Source organism: Panthera onca, chromosome C1 (assembly GCF_046562875.1).
Source record: "Panthera onca isolate mPanOnc1 chromosome C1, mPanOnc1 haplotype 2, whole genome shotgun sequence".
In the NCBI taxonomy this organism is placed as follows: domain Eukaryota; kingdom Metazoa; phylum Chordata; class Mammalia; order Carnivora; family Felidae; genus Panthera; species Panthera onca.
This window is the reverse complement of record NC_138346.1, coordinates 159,235,642-159,254,011: the sequence shown is the minus strand read 5'-3', so window position 1 is coordinate 159,254,011 and position 18,370 is coordinate 159,235,642. Positions and strand designations below refer to the sequence as shown.

At 38.1% G+C, this 18,370-nt stretch overlaps 2 protein-coding genes across 6 annotated transcripts in view; one reads left to right on the top strand and one right to left on the bottom strand.

The window, feature by feature from the left end:
- The window catches only part of CRYZ (crystallin zeta), a 36,293-nt gene extending 35,921 nt beyond the window's left edge, over positions 1 to 372 (bottom strand). For both annotated transcript variants that reach the window (XM_060622029.3, XM_060622027.3), the window contains exon 1: positions 262 to 372. The gene's annotated coding sequence lies outside the window, so the exon portion shown is untranslated. The remainder of the gene's footprint in view (positions 1 to 261) is intronic.
- Positions 373 to 472: 100 nt separating this feature from the next.
- Positions 473 to 17,827, top strand: TYW3 (tRNA-yW synthesizing protein 3 homolog). Of its 4 annotated transcripts, XM_060622035.3 has the most exons (7): positions 473 to 698; positions 3,218 to 3,298; positions 5,672 to 5,770; positions 6,000 to 6,071; positions 8,335 to 8,468; positions 14,218 to 14,308; positions 17,266 to 17,349. In XM_060622035.3, exons 1-6 carry the CDS (start codon positions 525 to 527, stop codon positions 14,294 to 14,296), a joined length of 639 nt encoding a protein of 212 aa, XP_060478018.1. In that variant the 5' UTR covers positions 473 to 524; the 3' UTR covers positions 14,297 to 14,308; positions 17,266 to 17,349. The 4 variants fall into 4 exon arrangements, with proteins under 4 accessions (XP_060478018.1, XP_060478015.1, XP_078307911.1 ...); XM_060622032.3 differs by lacking the exon at positions 14,218 to 14,308 and having other exon boundaries at positions 17,266 to 17,827; XM_078451785.2 differs by lacking the exons at positions 3,218 to 3,298; positions 14,218 to 14,308 and having other exon boundaries at positions 17,266 to 17,827.
- The last annotated feature ends 543 nt before the right edge of the window (positions 17,828 to 18,370 follow it).

Genomic DNA, 18,370 nt, shown 5'->3' with positions numbered 1-18,370 from the left:
GGTGCAGCGCAAACGCGGATCTCACTGGAGACCAGGGCCGGGAGGTCGCGGGCATCAAGTTAAATACCCGCGCGATTTACGCCTGAGGAACAAGCAGCCCGTAGAGGAAAACGTCCTCGGCCACGAGCTCCTTTTGCAAATTCTTCAGGAGGACAGAACGCGGGGTAGGAGCGCCACCTCAATCAACTCGGCCCCTTTTTGGACAAGCGGCGGGGAGATCCGCTGCCTGGACAACTAACGGGACTTTTTAAAACCACTTACCCGGTTCTAGAGAGGGGAAGCAAATTCTGCGAGGGCTCACTCAGATTCCACAAAAAAGGGGACGGACCTGGGCGTCTTCTACGTTTGATGGCTCCTCCTGGTCCGCCCGCCTCTCCCCGCCCCCAGACGAGGGCGCAACCAGCTCCCGAGCTCGGAACGAAGAGGAAGTTTGGGCCTTTCCGGCCACCACCCGCTACAATATGGCTTCCCCCAGGGAAAGGCGAGACCTAACGTCAAAGTATAGACTCTAAATCCTTCCTCACATGGATCGTAACGCAGAGTTCAAGAGATGGAAGGCACAGGGTCTGAGCAAAGCAGACCTCAGCCGAAAGGGCAGTGTGGATGAGGATGTGGTAGAACTTGTGCAGCTCCTGAATGGGCGAGAACAGTACTTCACCACGAGTTCCTGCGCTGGGCGCATCATCCTCCTAGATGGGGTGAGGCCGTTTTTTGTCCTTTCAGTGCCCACTCTGTGGTGTGCAACACCAGAGTCCTGTGCCCACCTAAACAACACCCCAGTCCGAACACCCCAGTCCAGCCTGTGTTTGTCCTTCTGATGGGTAGTCTCGGCTTCTTTATGAAACTTACAGGTTGAATTAAACCAGTGCTTCTAACACGTTAATGTGCCTATTAATCATTGGGAGCTTTTTTATAATACAGATTCTGATTCAGCAATTCTTGGGTTGGGCTGATATTATGCATTTCTAACAAGGCCCCAAGGGATGCGGAAACTGGTGGCCTGGGAATGATCTTGAGTTGCAAAGGTTAGAGAATTTGATTCTGAATATTAGGGGGAATTTAAAGACTTTAACAGCTGGGCGAGGCTCCTTTTCTCTTCAATCGTCCTATCAAATCATTGTTAACTACTTTATAGAACGTCTCCAGGGTTAAGGAGTTTACTGCCTCCTGGTGGTCAAATCCCTTATTACAGCTCTGGGAATTTTTACGTTAAGCCGAATACAATAGAATATTTGGTATGGTGTAGTCTGAGATAGTGGTCAAGCCCACAGGCTTTGGAGTGATAACTGCTTAGATTTTAAACCAGTCATGGGATTTATTGGCTATGTGACTTTAGGAAGATTACCTAAACTCAGCCCCTCCCTGTTCCATGAACTGAGAATAATAGAGTATTTTCTTCATAGGGATTCTGTGTAAAAGAAATAGGATAATTTGAAATGTTTAGTTAGCATCATGTCTGTCCCATGTTAAGTGCACCGTAAAAGTTAGCTCCATGTTAATTTTAGCGTTAGGACTAAATTCAGAGCACGAAAGACAGCACATTCATAAGCTCATTCTTTAGATCCCTCATTCACTGATAATTTGCTGATCTCCCAGGTTAGGAGGGCCTGTATATTTTTATATCGCCTCCATTGCCTCCTGAACAGTGGCACTCCAGCTGGGCTTACTCTCTTCCACCATTTCTACTACACTGTTTTACCTAAATTTCTGCAGTGTTTTTCTAACAGGTCACTGATCTACTACCTTAGGCCCCAAACTACGTTACGTACTGTTAACAGATTTACTTTCCTAAAGATGACTCTGTGTATGTCACTCATCTATGCTAAAATCTTTTATTACACATTTTTCACCATCAGAAAATCCGAACCCCTACCCTAGTATACCTTTCAACCCTTCTGCTGCTCCCTTATTTTCTGCTACTTCTCTTCATGTTTATCTGTTTACTAAAATTGAACTGTCATTTCTCAGATTTACCGGCCTTTGCCTTTTTCATGTTTGTTTTTCGTGAAATGTTTTCCCCCATCTCTGTGTGTTTGAGATGTGACTCCAAAAACTCCTCTCTCCCATCTGAACACAAGCATACACACCCACTTGTAAGTAATGACTGCTTCTCCTGAACTGCCTTAGGACTTTTTCAGAACCTCTTTTCATTCTATGTAGATTATTTGTTTTCACTTAGCCTTATTTCAGGAAGGAATTGCATTGAATTACAGAAAAGCAGTAGAGGAAGAAAAATAAAAAGTAGGAAAATGGAGGTGAAGGGAGTATAGATAAGATGAAGCTAGAAATGGCATTAGTTACCAAACATGCCCCCATATTCTATAAATTTTCTAGAGGTGGGCCACACATTTGACTCTTAAGATTTACAGCAGCCAGCATAAGATCAGATAAATGTCACTCAATGAAAGCAAACCAGTTATTCAGGACAAGCAGAGCTTTTCCGCTTTTCAAAGCCAGATAGTCACGTCTCCTGTGTACCCATTGTAAAAATAGTTACTTTGTAGAAGTACAGTGATTTACAAGTACTTGTGGTTTACTGCATTCTCTTTCCAAGAGGGTAGGATCTGTTTATACCCAAAGAATCTAATGAACTTTAAAAATAAACATTTCCCAGTTAATAAACAAACAAACAAATCTGATGTTTAGGTATTTGCCTTATTTAAACTTTGACCTTGCAGTCCTAGCTCTGCCCTTTGGGACTACATATAAAGTCTAATCCACATGTTACAAATATATGCCTCTAGAGGCTAGAGACATAAGAGTATGAACAGCTGAGGTGTCAGTAAAAAGTAGTAAGCCCTGTGTGGGATTGGTATAGTGCTTTCTTAACAAAAGGAGTTCAAGTTGTTTTTTTGTTTATTTGTTTTTTTAATATTGTACAAGTCAAATAAAACAGCTAGACTAGAGTACAACTCAGGGCCGCTAGTGCACAACCTCTTAGAATAATCCCTTTTCTCCTGACAAAATCATGACCATATTTCAGAAAATATTAAGTTTTTATGATAAACAATTTATTTTCTTTCTATCTCAGCTAATTTGGTTTCATTTTTGTTTTGGGTTAACTTTACCCAAAGCCTATTGAATTGTTCTCAGTAATACTTAAAATTACCACTTGGGATTATTCACCTAAGAAAGCTTAGAATTATGCTATGCATTGTATTTGTTATTTTTATAAATATGATAGAATTAAATTATATTTATTATTTTTTTATTTTAGAATATAAATGGTTTTGAGGTTCAAAAGCAAAACTGTTGCTGGCTACTGGTCACACACAAACCTTGTGTAAAAGATGATGTGGTAAGTTTTTATATATAAATTTATATATAAACTTTTAAAATTTATTTATTTATTTACAGAGAGAACACACAAGCAGGGGAGAAGGGCAGAGGGAGAGAGAGAGGATCGCAGGCAGGCTCCACACTTAGCGTTGAGTCTGACCTGGGGCTTGAGCCCACGGCCCTGGGATCATGACCTGAGCCGAAATCAAGGGTCTGATGCTAAACCAACTGAGCTATCCAGGCGCCCCTAGAAATAAACTTTTAATTCATAGTCACATCAAATAAAGAACATAGAACTCTAGAGGTAGATTTATGTACACAGTCATAATGACTGAAGATGAGAGAGCCTGAAGAGAATTCATTACAGTGGCTTTTTGATTTGTAGAGATAAAAGTATGTATGCATGTGTGTGTGTGTGTGTGTGTGTGTGTGTGTGTGTATGTGTATGTGTATATATATGTATATGTGTGTATATATATACACACACATATACATATATATACACATATACATACATATGCATTACTTGTATATACATTTATATACATATACACATATGTATGCATTACTCATATACATGTATATAATTATGTATGCATTCCTCTTGGACATAGAGAGTTTATGGATATTGGACACATAGATCAAAAATACAGGAATACTGGGGCGCCTGGGTGGCTGGGTCGGTTAAGCGTCCGACTTCGGCTCAGGTCATGATCTCGCGGTCCGTGAGTTCGAGCCCCGCGTCGGGCTCTGTGCTGACAGCTCAGAGCCTGGAGCCTGTTTCAGATTCTGTGTCTCCCTCTCTCTGACCCTCCCCCGTTCATGCTCTGTCTCTCTCTGTCTCAAAAATAAATAAACGTTAAAAAAAAAAAATTTAATAAAAAAAAATACAGGAATATCAGTTCTACCATTTGATGACTTTGTAACATGGAACAAATTATAGGAGAAAAGAGCTGAGTGAAAGGGATTAGCACTATCTGTATATTACCAGCATACTGATATAAATAAATTATACATTACTGGAGTGCCTGGATGGCTCTGTTGATTGAGCATCTGACTTCAGCTCAGGTCATGATCGCGCAGTTCATGCATTTGAGCCCCATGTCATGCTCTGTGCTGACAGCTCAGAGCCTAGAACCTGCTTCAGATTCTGTGTCTCCCTCTCTATCTATGCTCCCCTGCTCACGTTCTGTCTCTGTCTCAACAATAAACACATTAAAAAAATAAATTATACATTACTTTTCTGGATTGCTTCTAGAAAATCTTCCCATCTGTGCTGAGTTATTTAGTTTCCTAAATTAAAATGTTTAGATGAAGTTCATATAAGTTTCTATTAGGTACTTTACCCTATGTGTTTATATCCTCACATGTTGTCTTCAGGGTGCTCACTCAGTCTCCATCTCCTTCTTTGGGTCCTGGTTCTTTCTGCATATCTACCCTTATTCTTTTCTGCTGCAGATAAGCTTTTGCAGGAAAGTTAGCTGCCGGCACGCCGTGCAGAAAAAGATTCTTGCTAATATCCAGGTGTCATTCCCAGAGGAGTCTGACTCCCCTTGCTTGGGCATGTTCACCCCTTAGATCAGTTATTTTTGCCAGTAGAATGAAATGCTATCCTTGATCAGTCCTGGGCACTCGGCATCTCTGATATTATGATAGCAGCAGTCATAGTGTTAGGATCATGATTGACAGTCCCACTGGAATCAAATGGGATGAAGAAGAGAGGATACTTCCCAGGGATACTAGATGGACAGAAATAATAACTGCCTTGTATAAATTCTAGTTTAGACATACATGTGTCTCAAATCTCAGTCTCACAACAAAGCATTTAAAGAGCACATTCATAACTTATTCCTTAATGAAAATCTGTTATGGAATTAAATAGAATACTAGTTTACTGTCCAAGTAATGGTTGGAAAGAATGACACAAAATGTTTATGGGAGAATTAGAAATCAGGTCTTTTATTTTTTATTAAAAATTTTTTTTTTAATGTTTATTTGTTTAGAGAGAGACAGAACACAAGTTGGGGAGGGGCAGAGAGAGAGGGAGAAACACAGAATCCAAAGCAGTCTCTGGGCTCTGAGCTGTCAGCACAGAGCCCAACACAGGGCTCGAACCCACAAACTGCAAGATCATGACCTGAGCCAAAGTCGGATGCTTAACCAACTGACCCACCCAAGTGCCCCAGAAATCAGGTCTTTTAAAATAATAAGCAGATTAATCAGTTTTTGGAGATGGAGGACCAAAAAAGCAGAGTAAAAAGTTTTTGCAGAAAAAGGTTGCTGGATGAGTCTGAATGTTTCTGGGAAAAACTGAAGTTGCATATGATAAAGGGTCACCAAAGAACAGAATCATATTTTTGTGTCCTATTGCTAACATTTTTCATTTATTTAGATTGTAGCTCTGAAGAAAGCAAATGGTGATGCCATTTTGAAATTTGAACCACTTATTCTTCATGTGCAGTGTCGACAGTTACAGGATGCACAGATTCTGGTAAATTTTTATGATTATACTTGAATTTATAGGTATGTGGGTAGATTTAATTTTAAAATTTAAATCTACCAAAAAAAAAACCAATGCAATGTTAGTTTAATTAACTAGTTTTTAAATTTAATTATAGATTTGGGGTTATATATGTTTCTTCAGTTTATGTAGAGCTAAATAATCAGAGTTTATCTGATTAGCCAGATTATCGGAATTTAAACAATTTCTTTTCTTACAGCATTCAGTGGCAATAGATTCTGGTTTCAGGAACTCTGGCATAACTGTGGGAAAGAGAGGAAAGACTATGTTGGTAAGATAACTTTTGGCAAAAAGCAATTCTTTGGGCACAAAGTGACTCAGATTATAGAATAACCTCATTAGATTCTAGCCTTCAGTCTCTCCTTACTCAAATCTTCTTGCCATGCCCTTGCCCAGAAAGCTTCAGTACCTTACTCTTTGCTACAGAGCAGAGTCCAGAGTTCTTAGATTTGCATCTGAGATCCTATACTATCTTCCTCTATTTATTTTCAACCAGATTCTCTGTGCCCTCCTCACCATAGTCAAGGCTGAATTTAATAAGTACTATGATATAGTGGAAAGACTCATAGGCAGAGGGCCTATAAAGAGGGTCTACATGGGTATTGGTGGCACCACAGCTGTTCTGTATTAGCTTGGGCAAGCTCCTTAATCCCTTAGGATCTGAATTTTCTTAGCCATATTATGAGTCCAGCAAACTACTGCCCTGGGACCAAGTCCAGTCCACAGGAGGTCAGATCCCACTACTCCCACTTGATAAGTTATTGTCTAAAGTTGCTTTTGTGTTACAGTGGTAAAACTGAGTAGTAATGACAGATATTTTATGGCCACAAAGTCAGAAATATATACTATCTATCCTTTTATAGAAAAAGTTTACCAACCCTGGACTAGATGATCTTTAAAGACCTTTCTATGCCCCCAGCCTCTGAGTCCTTTTCCTGGCCAAGCCAACTCCTAGCGATTTTGCCCTGTTTCCTGTAGCATTTACTATTTGTAATGGCATGCATTCTTTGCTTTTGAACCATTTCAGGTTTTCCTCCATTCTAGCTCCCTAGACTTTCCTATTTTTCTATTTTAACAAATTGCCCATTCTCCAAATAGAGATGGCGTACAAAAGAAGACATCTATAAAAAAAGCATGACTAAATAGAAAGTCAGAGTCCACAGTACTGGTTTGTGTCCCACCCTGTCTCCTTCCCCTGCACTGCATCTGGTAGCCCAAGCAAGAACAGAGTTGTTCTTTCACTTTCCTTTCCTTTGTCTTCCATATTCAATTAATTACAAGTCCTATCACATCCACGTCTAGTTTCTTACACCCGACCCCACCTGTTCAAGCCCCTTGTTACTGCCCCTACATAAGTCCTCATGGTCCCACACCTCAGTCTCCTGACTGGTCTTCCTGCTATCCATCTTCTCCGTCAGTCACCCTGAGCCATTACTATCAGAATCCCCCTTTTTAAAAAGTCAGGGTCTCCATATATTTCCCCTGGTATTCAAGGCTTTACCTAAGGCTTTACCTAAGGCTTTACCTAAGGCATTACCTAAGGCTTTACCAAGGCTTTACCTTAGGCTTTACCTAAGGCTTTATGCTCCTCTTCTGCTAGCATACTTCTGTTCCAGCCAGATAGAAAACTATCTGTTGTTTCCCAAATGTATCATGCTCTTTCATGTCTCCATGACTATAGATAAGTCGTTCTCTTGCTGGAATACCCCTTGCCTCCATTTTTATGTGTGGTGAAATTGCATTTATCCTTCAAAATCCCAACTCAAATGCTACCTTTCCCATGAAGCCGAGGCCTCAGACTCAATTAGTTGCTCCTCTTCTATATTTCCTTAGCATCGTGTGTATGGGTATATGTACACGCATGGGCATATTGCACACATACGTGCATGTGTCTCTCCTGTCATAGCACATGAAACATCGTAGATGCTCTTTTGTAAAAGTCTATTGAGAGAATTTTTATTTCTCATCATAGTTTTTGCTGCTGTTCTTAACCTATTTCCATTGTTTGGATTTACTTGGCACATGCTGACTATTTCATCAACAGGTTTGCTAAGATGGGCAACCCTCAAGCCTGGAAAAAGCAGCCACTTTGTGAGATAGGACAGGCTTGGTTTTTTCTTATAACCACACTCTGCTCAAGCAGCACTAAGAGGCTCTTCCGCATCCAGTCCATTTTGATTTTCCCTTGAAGCTGCTGTTGAGATTTCATTAATTTCTTTTCTTTAAATAGGGCATTAAGTCTTACTAAGCTTTAGTGAGACTGAAACTGTTAAAGTGATTGGATTCTTGGATATTATCTGCTTTTCTGAAAAACAATGTGTAGAATGACTTTCTTCAGAAATAACTTTATGTGTTGGGAAAATCTATTTAATCTCCTTTCATTCAATTGTGTTTAGCTAAAGTATATTAAAGCATAAACTTAAATCCTGTAATGGAACCCAACTATCTTTAAACACTGCCCTGACTGGGACTTTTCTTTAGTTATCTTCAGTGTCTCTAGTACATAAATCATTGTATCTAAATTGTCCTCGTAGGCTATCCGGAGCACACATGGCTTAGAAGTTCCATTAAGCCATAAAGGAAAACTGATGGTGACTGAGGAATATATCGACTTCCTGTTAAAGATAGCAAATCAAAAAATGGAGGAAAACAAGAAGAGAATTGAAAGGTATATTAATTGGATTGTTCCATGTTACTCTTATATATCTAGGTCATCTTTGAAAACATTGATACATACCATCTTCAGTTTATACTCCCAACTACTTTTCTATTTGTAGCCTTATCACAGATAATAAAAAAAATGATCAAAGTAATAGATGAGAGTATGCCAGACTGTAATGGATACTAAATAGAGCATAAAGGGGAGGCTCCATGGAGGGCAGTGGGACATGACTGCCAGCAACATGCATAAAGGTGAGAAGCATAATCACTCAGGTAAGAGAGCCCAACAGCGACAGGGACCATAACTGATCAACTTGAAGGCAGCCAGGGAAGAGGGACACACTGCCCCCTGGATGTGTTCTACTGGAGATTACCTACAATCTCTTTTTGAGGAAAGCAATCTGGTTAATTTTAGTCTGATAAATATTTTACATATTTGGCTGGTTCTTAGGGATTAAATCTAGAATTGCCATAATTGTTCCAGTGGGAAGGATTATGGCTATCAATTCACATCTTTAGACTTTTCTTCTTCTTAAACTTTACCTCCTGGTAAGTAAAACTCTTACATTACTTTCTTCTCAACTTTTTCCTAAAAACCGAGTTTTTGACATAAAGCAGTGACTATGATGCTGCTTTTCTTACATGAAGGTAATGCCACTGAACTACCATCAGCAAGATGTATACTTCTGAGTTATTCAAGGAGTGATGGTCAACTTCTTGTCGTTTGGAATTTCCTTTTTCTCTTCTCCTTGGTTACCTCACAACCAGTCAATCCTTGCCCAAGTAATTCTTAAGTCATTCTTCTCTCCCTATCTGTACTGTCACTTTCCTTATTCAAGACCATTGCAATAGCCTTGTTAGCTGGTCTCATAGTAGCATGCTTCTAATGTGTCTCTCTGCTAAGCCATTCTCTGTTATCACCCTCAGAATCCTGACTGCAGGGGCACTTGTGTGGCTTAGTCAGTTAAGTGTCTGACTTCTGCTCAAGTCATGATGTCATGGTTCCTGCATTACAGCCCCACATCAGTCTCTGCACTGACACCTCAGAGCCTGCTGGGGATTCTCTCTCTTCCCCTCTCCCCTTATTCTCCCTCTCCCTCTCCCTCTCTCTCTCTCTCTTTCTCTCAAAATAAATAAATTTTTTAAAAAGTTAAAAAAATCCTGACTAAAATGCAAAGGAATATTATTGTTCAACTTGCCTGCGTAACATTCTTTAATACCTACAGTTTCCTTCTCACCCCCTTTGGAGAAGCTAAGGCTACAGGTGCCAATGGTAGCAGTGTAAGACGGTGGAAAGAGAGAGAATTTGGACCCAGAGGCAGAGCTGAGTTTGATTCCAGGTTCTACCACAATTTACTCAACTCGCTTGGCTTAATTTTTCTTGTGTCTAACTTGGGAGAAATACTTGTCTTAAAAAACTGTTTTAGTATACATTAAATAGCATATGTAAAATGATCAGCCCTATCCATGTCATGTCATGGATTCTCAGGATAGAGTAGTGCTTTTCTTTCTTCACGGACACATAGAGAAAATAAACCTACAATCACATCGCTACCACCATCCAGGCTTTCTCAACCAGAGCTCCTCATTTAAACCATAGAATTCACAAAATTATTCAAGTGACTGTTTCTCATTTCTCTCAACAATGGTATACATCTTCCATCCTAGATACGTTGGAGAGAACTTAAGTCATTATGTACAGTGCAAGTCTTAGGGCATTAGAGCTTAATTTTCTGGTGTAACCCTGGTTGAAAAAAGCAGAGGGGGTTACCTGGCTTTGAGCAAACATTCTAAATGAAGTGATAATTTCAAGTAAGTACTGAAGAGCACCCAGCCACTTGAGCAGACTACAGAGTTTGAACTACATGCAGGTACTTATTGGTACCATTCCAAAAGTTTACTACTTTTCTTAGATCGTATTCCAGTGAGACTCTTTGCTAAAACATAGGAAGTAACAAATCAGTTTCTCTGTTTCCTTACTTGAATTTCAACAAGATTATAAATATAGCCCAAGAGCAACTAACTATACACCTGGTGAAGTTAATTGAGCCACGTTCACCAACTATAAAATCAAATTATACTTTAAATCCATTGACTCGAAAATATGTTTTGAGATTATAGTGTGCATGCTGCTATCAAGAGAGCCATGCTCATCATATGAAATCAGTGAAAAATTACAGAAGGGTAAAAAGTGTCTCAAGATACTGATTAGAAGATTACATGTGAATTCAGAAAGGGGGAACAAATTAGAGAGTTCCTGTGGGAACAGCTGTACATCCAACCAAAGGCAGAGAAAAGTCACCCTTCTGCAGTTGAAAAGTGAAAAAATAATAAACACTGGAGGTGATAAGTCATGCAATCAGAGAGAGTACTAAAATTGGTTTGTCGTAGGACCAAAGTTTCACAATTCAAATGACTATAGTAGAATTTTTATAAGTCAAATCCTAATGAGTAACATTTCAGCAATAAGAAATGATCTAGAAATGCGAAAATTAAAGTTAACAGGTAAAATGTTCTTAATATAAAAAAGGTCTTGTTTGTGTAAAACAGTTCCCCAGCCCACTTCTTAGTGGAAAGAGTAAGATACATGCATACATAATGGTTTCTAGGCAAAAAATACCAAGTTTGGAGATCTATTTACTACTAATTACAAGAGGAAGGCTATCTTTGGATCTATTAATAAGAGATCAAGACAGACTTGGGTCAGATGAAACCACATTTGGCTATGAGTACAATGAAGTTAGTCGTGTTCTTCTCTTCACCAACTGTGTAGTAAGAAAATGCTAAATATAGAGTAAAAGGGCTGAGTACATTGGCATATAATACTGTTGATAAAGCAAATTGGAGAGAAAAAGTAAATGAATCGATATCCGATGGTTGGTTGTTTTTTTTTTTTTTAACTTTTCTTTTTTATGGTAAAATATATGTACATAAAATTGACCATTTAAACTGTACATTTTGATGGCATTAAGTACATTCACATTGTTACTCAGCCACTACTATCAACACTATCCATCTTCAGAACCTTTTCATCATCCTAAACGGAAACTCTGTACGCATTAAACAATAAATCCCCATTCCCTAGAATCCCAGCCCCTAGTAACCACTATTCTATTTTCTATTACTATGAATTTGACTCTTCTAGGTACCTCACATAAGTGGAATCATACAATATCTGTCTTTTTATGTCTGGCTTATTTCACTTAGTATACAGTCTTCAGAGTGTATCCATGTTGTAGCAGGTATCACAATTTCATTTCTTTTTAAGGCTAAGTAATATTCCAATATATTTATATACCACATTTTATATATCCATTCATTCATCAGTGGATGTTTGGGATTTTTCTGCCTTTAAGCTATTGCGAATAATGCTGCTATCAACATATTTGTACAAATATCCAAGTCCCGACTTTCAGTTCTTTTGGGTATAGACCCAGAAGTAGAATTGTGGGATCATATGGTAGTTCCAGGTTTAATTTTTTGAAGAATTGCTATGCCGTTTTCCACAGGAGCTGCACTGTCTTATATTCCCACCAGCAATGCACAAGGGTTCCTTTCCTTGCCAACACTTGTTGTCTGTGTGTGTGTGTGTGTGTGTGTGTGTGTGTGTGTGTGTGTGTGTTTAATAATGTCCATCCTGATAGGTGTGAGGTGATGTCTGTGTGGTTTTGATTTGCATTACCCTGATGTTAGTGACATTGAGCATGTCTTCATATACCTATTGGCAAGAAATTCTCTTATATCACTTTGCTCCTTTCCTTCCTGTTTGTGGTGCTCCTTCTCAGCTTCCTTCTGGATTTCCCTTATTAATCTACCTGGTGGTTAAGTATTACTATTCTCTAACACACTGCCCTTGGCCCATTGCTTCAGCTACTTCCCCATATAAATGGTAGGTCTTCCAAATTTCTCCCAAGTCCCGAGCCTATATATACAATAAGCTGTTGAACATATCTAACTAGAATACTCACTCTATCAGCCTTTCTTTATTATCTTTCTTATCCTAGTCTCAACCCGATAGCCATTGCCTTCGTTCACATTTGTTTACCAGCATTATTTACCATTTACCAGTTATTATTTACCAATATTATTTACCAGTATTTATTTACTATCATTTATCAGTATTATTACCACTCAGGGCAAAACAGAAATGTGAACTGTGTTGAATTACAATTATTTACTTGTACGTATGTCCTTTTTTTCCACTACAATGTGGTCACATTGGAAATAGGACTGACTTCTCCCTGTCACCACCCCCCACCCCATGCACACACACGCGTGCGCACTTTAAATACTCTTATCCTAAAACCTTACACAGTGTCCAGCTCATAGTGGAAAACCATACACGTGTATTGAATTAATAACAGACAATAAAAGAACTTAAAAGTTAACACATTAAGTGTTCCCCAAAGGCAAAGACCGTTTCTTATTTTCTGAATATCTGGCATGAGAATAGTGGTTAATAAATATTTGCTAAATTCATTAACTGACTTTTTCCATCAACAGTGCTACTTACAAGGCTTCAGAGCCTTAGATGATTATTCTGGAAGATGTGTAGGATGGCTTACAGATAGGGCGAGCAGGTGTAGGCTCTTGCTACAGAGTCCCGGTGAGAAGTTAATAGGACCCTAAATAGCAAGATGAATGGGAGCGATAGTGCAGAGTGTAAACTGAACATGGAGACAGACTAGAAATGGGGGTAGAGAGAAGGAAGAGGCAAGGATAACAGAGGTCTTAGACTCCCCACTGTTGCTAGTCTTATTTTTAAAATGGAATTAAAGCAAGTAAATAACTCGCACGTTTCCCTAGGTACTTCAGTCAAAAGAAGTAAATAATATAAAGTGAACACACACACTTTATTTTTGCATAGTTCCCCCTGGATATTCCCTCCCTTCCTTTTTTTCCTTTCCCATACCTAGTCCACTTCTGTCCATTCTTACTATTCAGCCCTGGCATTGGGTTTTTTTTCCAAGGAGAGTTCCATGATCTCACTCAAAGCAGAGTACTGCCAGTGTGCCCCAACTTTGTCCTGTCTTTTTTCATGGCATGCTGAATGTGTCTTACCAGTTCTGCAGAGCCCCTTAAACCCTGAGCTCCCTGAGGGCACAACTGGGTCTCTTACTTCTCTTCCCAGCACCTGGCACAGGCAATGTTCACATGCCTGTTTTTTGAATAAAAATGCTTGAGTTTAATCCAGTTAAAATCTAAATACATTTTTATGAAAATAGCCACCTTTGTTATTTGTGAATAATGGAAGCCTAAAAGGTATGAAATTGTGTCCAGCTTTCATTAATTTTATGTTCCTATTTAAGAAATCAGAGAAATATCAGCTCTTTATTGCAAGTGGTCCTCTAACTGACCTGAAAAACAAGAATTCATTTTCCCAGGGCTGGTCTGAAAAATTCTGTCATGAAGAGAACTAAGTACAAGTTGCCCTGTGGCATGATAGTCTTGACTGCAGAAGTAGAGAAACTGAAGACAATTTGATTTTCTTAGGGGGTAGGGAAGACTGTTGCCTGTGCATACATTTCCTTTTATCTCCTGAGCTCTTTTTGTTGCCTGTGAGAGCTGAGAAAATTGCACTTTGAGAATTGGGCTGTAGAATGCTGTGTAAAGGGGCATCATACGAGGGCAGAGCATGTAATTGCAAAACAAATTTCTGAGTTATCGAGAGAGATAGTTTCCCAAAGAACTTTTTAAAAATTGTCTTAAAAAAGGAAAAGGAAAAAGTATTTGAAATATTTATTCTTGGCTTTCAGCACAAAGGGCCTTTGTTCCATTTCACCAGTTGTTTTTTGGTACCCCACGGATGTGGCTTTGAATTCTGAGGTTCTTTAATGGAAGATTAAAGTAAGGCACCTGTTCCTCTTTAATTACTTTTTTTTTTTATGTAATTGCCAAGGTATTTTACACAAGCTATTAATTCTCTGTGATCATAAAAGAGCAATTTAATCTTATCTTTAATTTTCTAGGAATGAAGTATAATCCACAGAAAAAAAAAACAACACTTGGTTACCTGAGTCTAAAGTTCAGAGTTGGGTGGGAAATGGTAGAAAATGAACTTGCACATCATGGATAGCCTCTTATGATCAAATAAGGGTGATTCACACCATTTTGTGGTATCAATTTTTGGATTTATGTTTTATATAAAATGAATCATTCTACAGGGTCATTTTATTAAGCTATTCTAAATAGACAGTGTGGAAGATGAGAAGAAAACAAATCATTGAAGTCACCCAGGATGATGGTAAGACCTGGAGAGAAAGATCATGCCAAGTATAGAAGTTTTCATGAATGTAAGGGACTGAACAAAATACCAGTAGATTGGCGTGAGGGGCAAATGAAGGAGTTTCGTCTGGTGAAGTGTTGGTGAGCCAGCTGAATTCTGACCTCACCTCAACTCTGTGTTAGGTGGGATATGGAAAGAATAAGCGTCTCCACTTGAGAGGAATGCAGAGCAGATGGTGTCTTTGTGGGGGGACCAGATTTCAGTTAAGTAAGGATATAAGGGGTACATTAAATTAAAAGACCGTTACCATGGAACAGCACAGGGTCTAAAAAATTATACATCAGTTACTATTTTTCAAAGCCTTTTGCTGTACCTCCTACTATACTGTTTTTCCTTGTACTATACCTCCGTCTTTGAGATTGATTTATTAATTGAAGAAATATCTATTGAGTACCTATTACTTGCCAATCATGGTGTTGGGTATCAAGGTATACAATGGTAAGTACATAGTACTTGAAATACGGACAGGATATGTAGCATTCATGTTAGGTATGTATTAGAATTGTGTGGAATGTTTGGAAACAGGTGAATATATCTTGGTTTTTTTTAGGGCAGTTTAGAGCCTTTGCAAGTATAACTTAACCTGTTCGTTGAATTTAAGATAGAAGAAAATTGGTCCAAATAGCCATCTATCGTATAGGTCTCAAAATTCCCTGTCACAGTTTGCCGTTATAATAGAATGTAAAGCGTGATGAGATCCCCACAATGGCAAGGGAATTCTGAGCTTCCAGATTACTCTAATTTGGGACCTACTATAACACATCCATATTCACCTTTTTGTTCAGCATTTATTATTTGTTCACTTATTTGGCATATTTTTCCCAAGTGTGTCAGCATCGCACTACAGTTTAAGAATATTAACAGAAAACAAGATAGATGGGGTCATTGGTCTCATAGAGTTTATATTCTGTAAAAATAGTCATATTGAGAATTTACTTTGTGCCAGGCACTGTGCTAGGTACTTACATATATAACCTGTAACCTCCTGACAACTTAGCTTGGTACAGGATAATACCCACTTTTATAAACGAGGAAATCGAAACTCAGTAAAGTTGGAATTAGCCTGGCTTAGCTTTCCCAGTGGAACACATCTGAAGCACATGCAACACACCATGCCACCTCTCTGCCTTTCCACATACGCGGAAGGCTACCGTGTGAGGCAGAGCATTGTATTAGGTGCTAACACGGAAGAAGAAAAGACATGAAGAAAAATTTTCAGGGAGCTAACAGTTTGTTGTACCACAAAATTAACACTAACATGGAAGTAGGAAAATGAGGAAAGGAAAAGAATAATTTATATTTAAAAAATTAAGATAGCTAATAAGCAGATGAAAAACAATTTCACTTGCAAACAAACAAAAAATAATGGGACATTGTTGTCACCTATCAAAGTATGTTTTTTGATGGTAATATTCAATATTTGAGTGAAGTGGTCTGTCAAGTATTGCTATTAGAAGCATATTTTTTGGGGGAGGTGCCTGGTGGCTCTGTTGGTTAAGTGTCCAATGTCAGCTCAGGTCATAATCTTGCAGTCCCGTGAGTTCAAGCCTCGTGTCGGGCTCTGTGCTGGCAGCTCGGAGCCTGGAGCCTGCTTCATATTCTGTGTCTCCCTCTCTCTCTCTGCCCCTCCCCAGCTCGCACTCTGTCTCTCTCTCTCAAAAATAAACATTAGAAAACATTTAAAAAGAAAAAAGAAGCATATTTTTTGAACACCCATTCTGGAAAACAAGTAGTATTTATCAAGAGCTTTACCATGTTTGTACCCTTTAACCAGGTAATTACATTTCTAGGGGTCTGCCTTAAATAAACAGCTAGAAACTCCGGTCACGTTATTTTTGAAAATGTTTGTCACACTGTTGTTTGTATTAGGGAAAGTTTGAAAATTAATTAAGGCCAATCTAGATGACATAATGTTATACTATCATTAAAAAGTGTTATTCTGTAGTTTATTTGATGATATAGAAAATTTTTGCAATAAATATATAACAGAAAATGTAAAATTTTATATATAAAAATTCTGTAAAATACAGTAGATATATGGGTGCATGCATAAGTACCTTAATTCAGAATATATTAATAAACTGGAAAGAATTAAAATATTGACAAGTTATTTCTAGGTAGTTATATAGAGGTAGTCCGTATTTGTAACCTCATGTATTTGCCAAATTTTTGAAAATGAGATTTTATTACATTTGTGATTTTTTATAAAGGAAAATAGTATCTGTTCTGTTTTTACCTTCTTTGTTTGACTCCTACACGTGGAATAGAATTTGAGGTAGAATACCAATTGTCAAGAGGTGATTCCAACCAATTTTTAGGAGTGTTCTTAAAAAACTGAAAACACATTTCCTAATTAAATGATCATATCAAAAAGCAAGAAGCGTATTATTTCCCTAACTCATTTTATATTTTAAGGTTAATACAAAACATAAAATTTATATAACTTATAAGTTCTAGATGTATTTCATTCATGCTATTTCAGAACATAGATATAACAATAGTATTTATTTCTTTATAGGTTTTACAACTGCCTACAACATGCTTTGGAAAAAGAAACTATTACTAACTCACATCCCAAAGAGAAAATCAAAGACAAAAATAATTCATCATATACTCATAAGAAAAAAAGAAACCCAGAAGCATGTGGCAAATGTATTGAAGAAAATGATAAAGAACTTGAAAATGATGATGATCCAGGAATCAGTGTTACTATCTTCCCTGAAGATTACTAAGATTGGGTCTTGGTAGTGTAATGTTTCTAATAGATATTCCAAAGCTGCTCTTTATAAGAGTATTTTAGTTTCTTGAGCATATGAGCCACTCAGAAAAGCAAGATTTATTCTTTCTCTATATTTTAGAGAAATCCCTAACTTTTAAAAATAGCTGTGTATAATATTTGCTTATTAAATACCATCTGTTTTAGTCACATAGAGATTTCCTTGCAAAAATAAAATTGACTGGGGCACCTGGTTGGCTCAGGCAGAGGAGCATAGGATTCTCCATTGTGGGGTCATGGGTCTGAGCCCCACGTTGGGCATAGAGATTACTTAAAAATAAAATCTTTTAAAAAACAAAGCAAATTGACTTTTTAAATGACTCTTTTTTTTTTAAGTTTCAATTTCTACTTCTGCAAAACACAACTATAATACTCTTTCAGTTGAAGAACCTTAACATTAGGAATACTTGAGTAAAAGTCATCTCCACATTTTACTTCTTTTTAACTTTGAAATCTCCAGCTTTTAAAGGGGGATAAGTCTGCTTCTTGTTGCCATGGAGTCCAGTAACAAGTTCTTCCCTTTCTTTTGACCTTGTGGAGAAAAGAACTGATAGGCTTTTTGTTCAGGACAAAATACCTGAACCCTGTTTCTCATTATTTCTCACAACCCAGAGCTTGCCACTGACACACGGTCTCTGTGACACAGGTGGGACCTAGTTTTCCACTAAACCTGGTCAGAAATGATAACTTAAGACATAGGAATCTTTGTAGAATCTTTATATACTATTTTGGAGAATTTCAAGGAATCGGAAACCTTGGGTTTGAGTTCTGACTGCTGCAAGGAGGTCCTTGAGCAAATCACTGAATTCCCAAGGCCTTCTCTTTCCTCTTCTGCATAATAGCACTT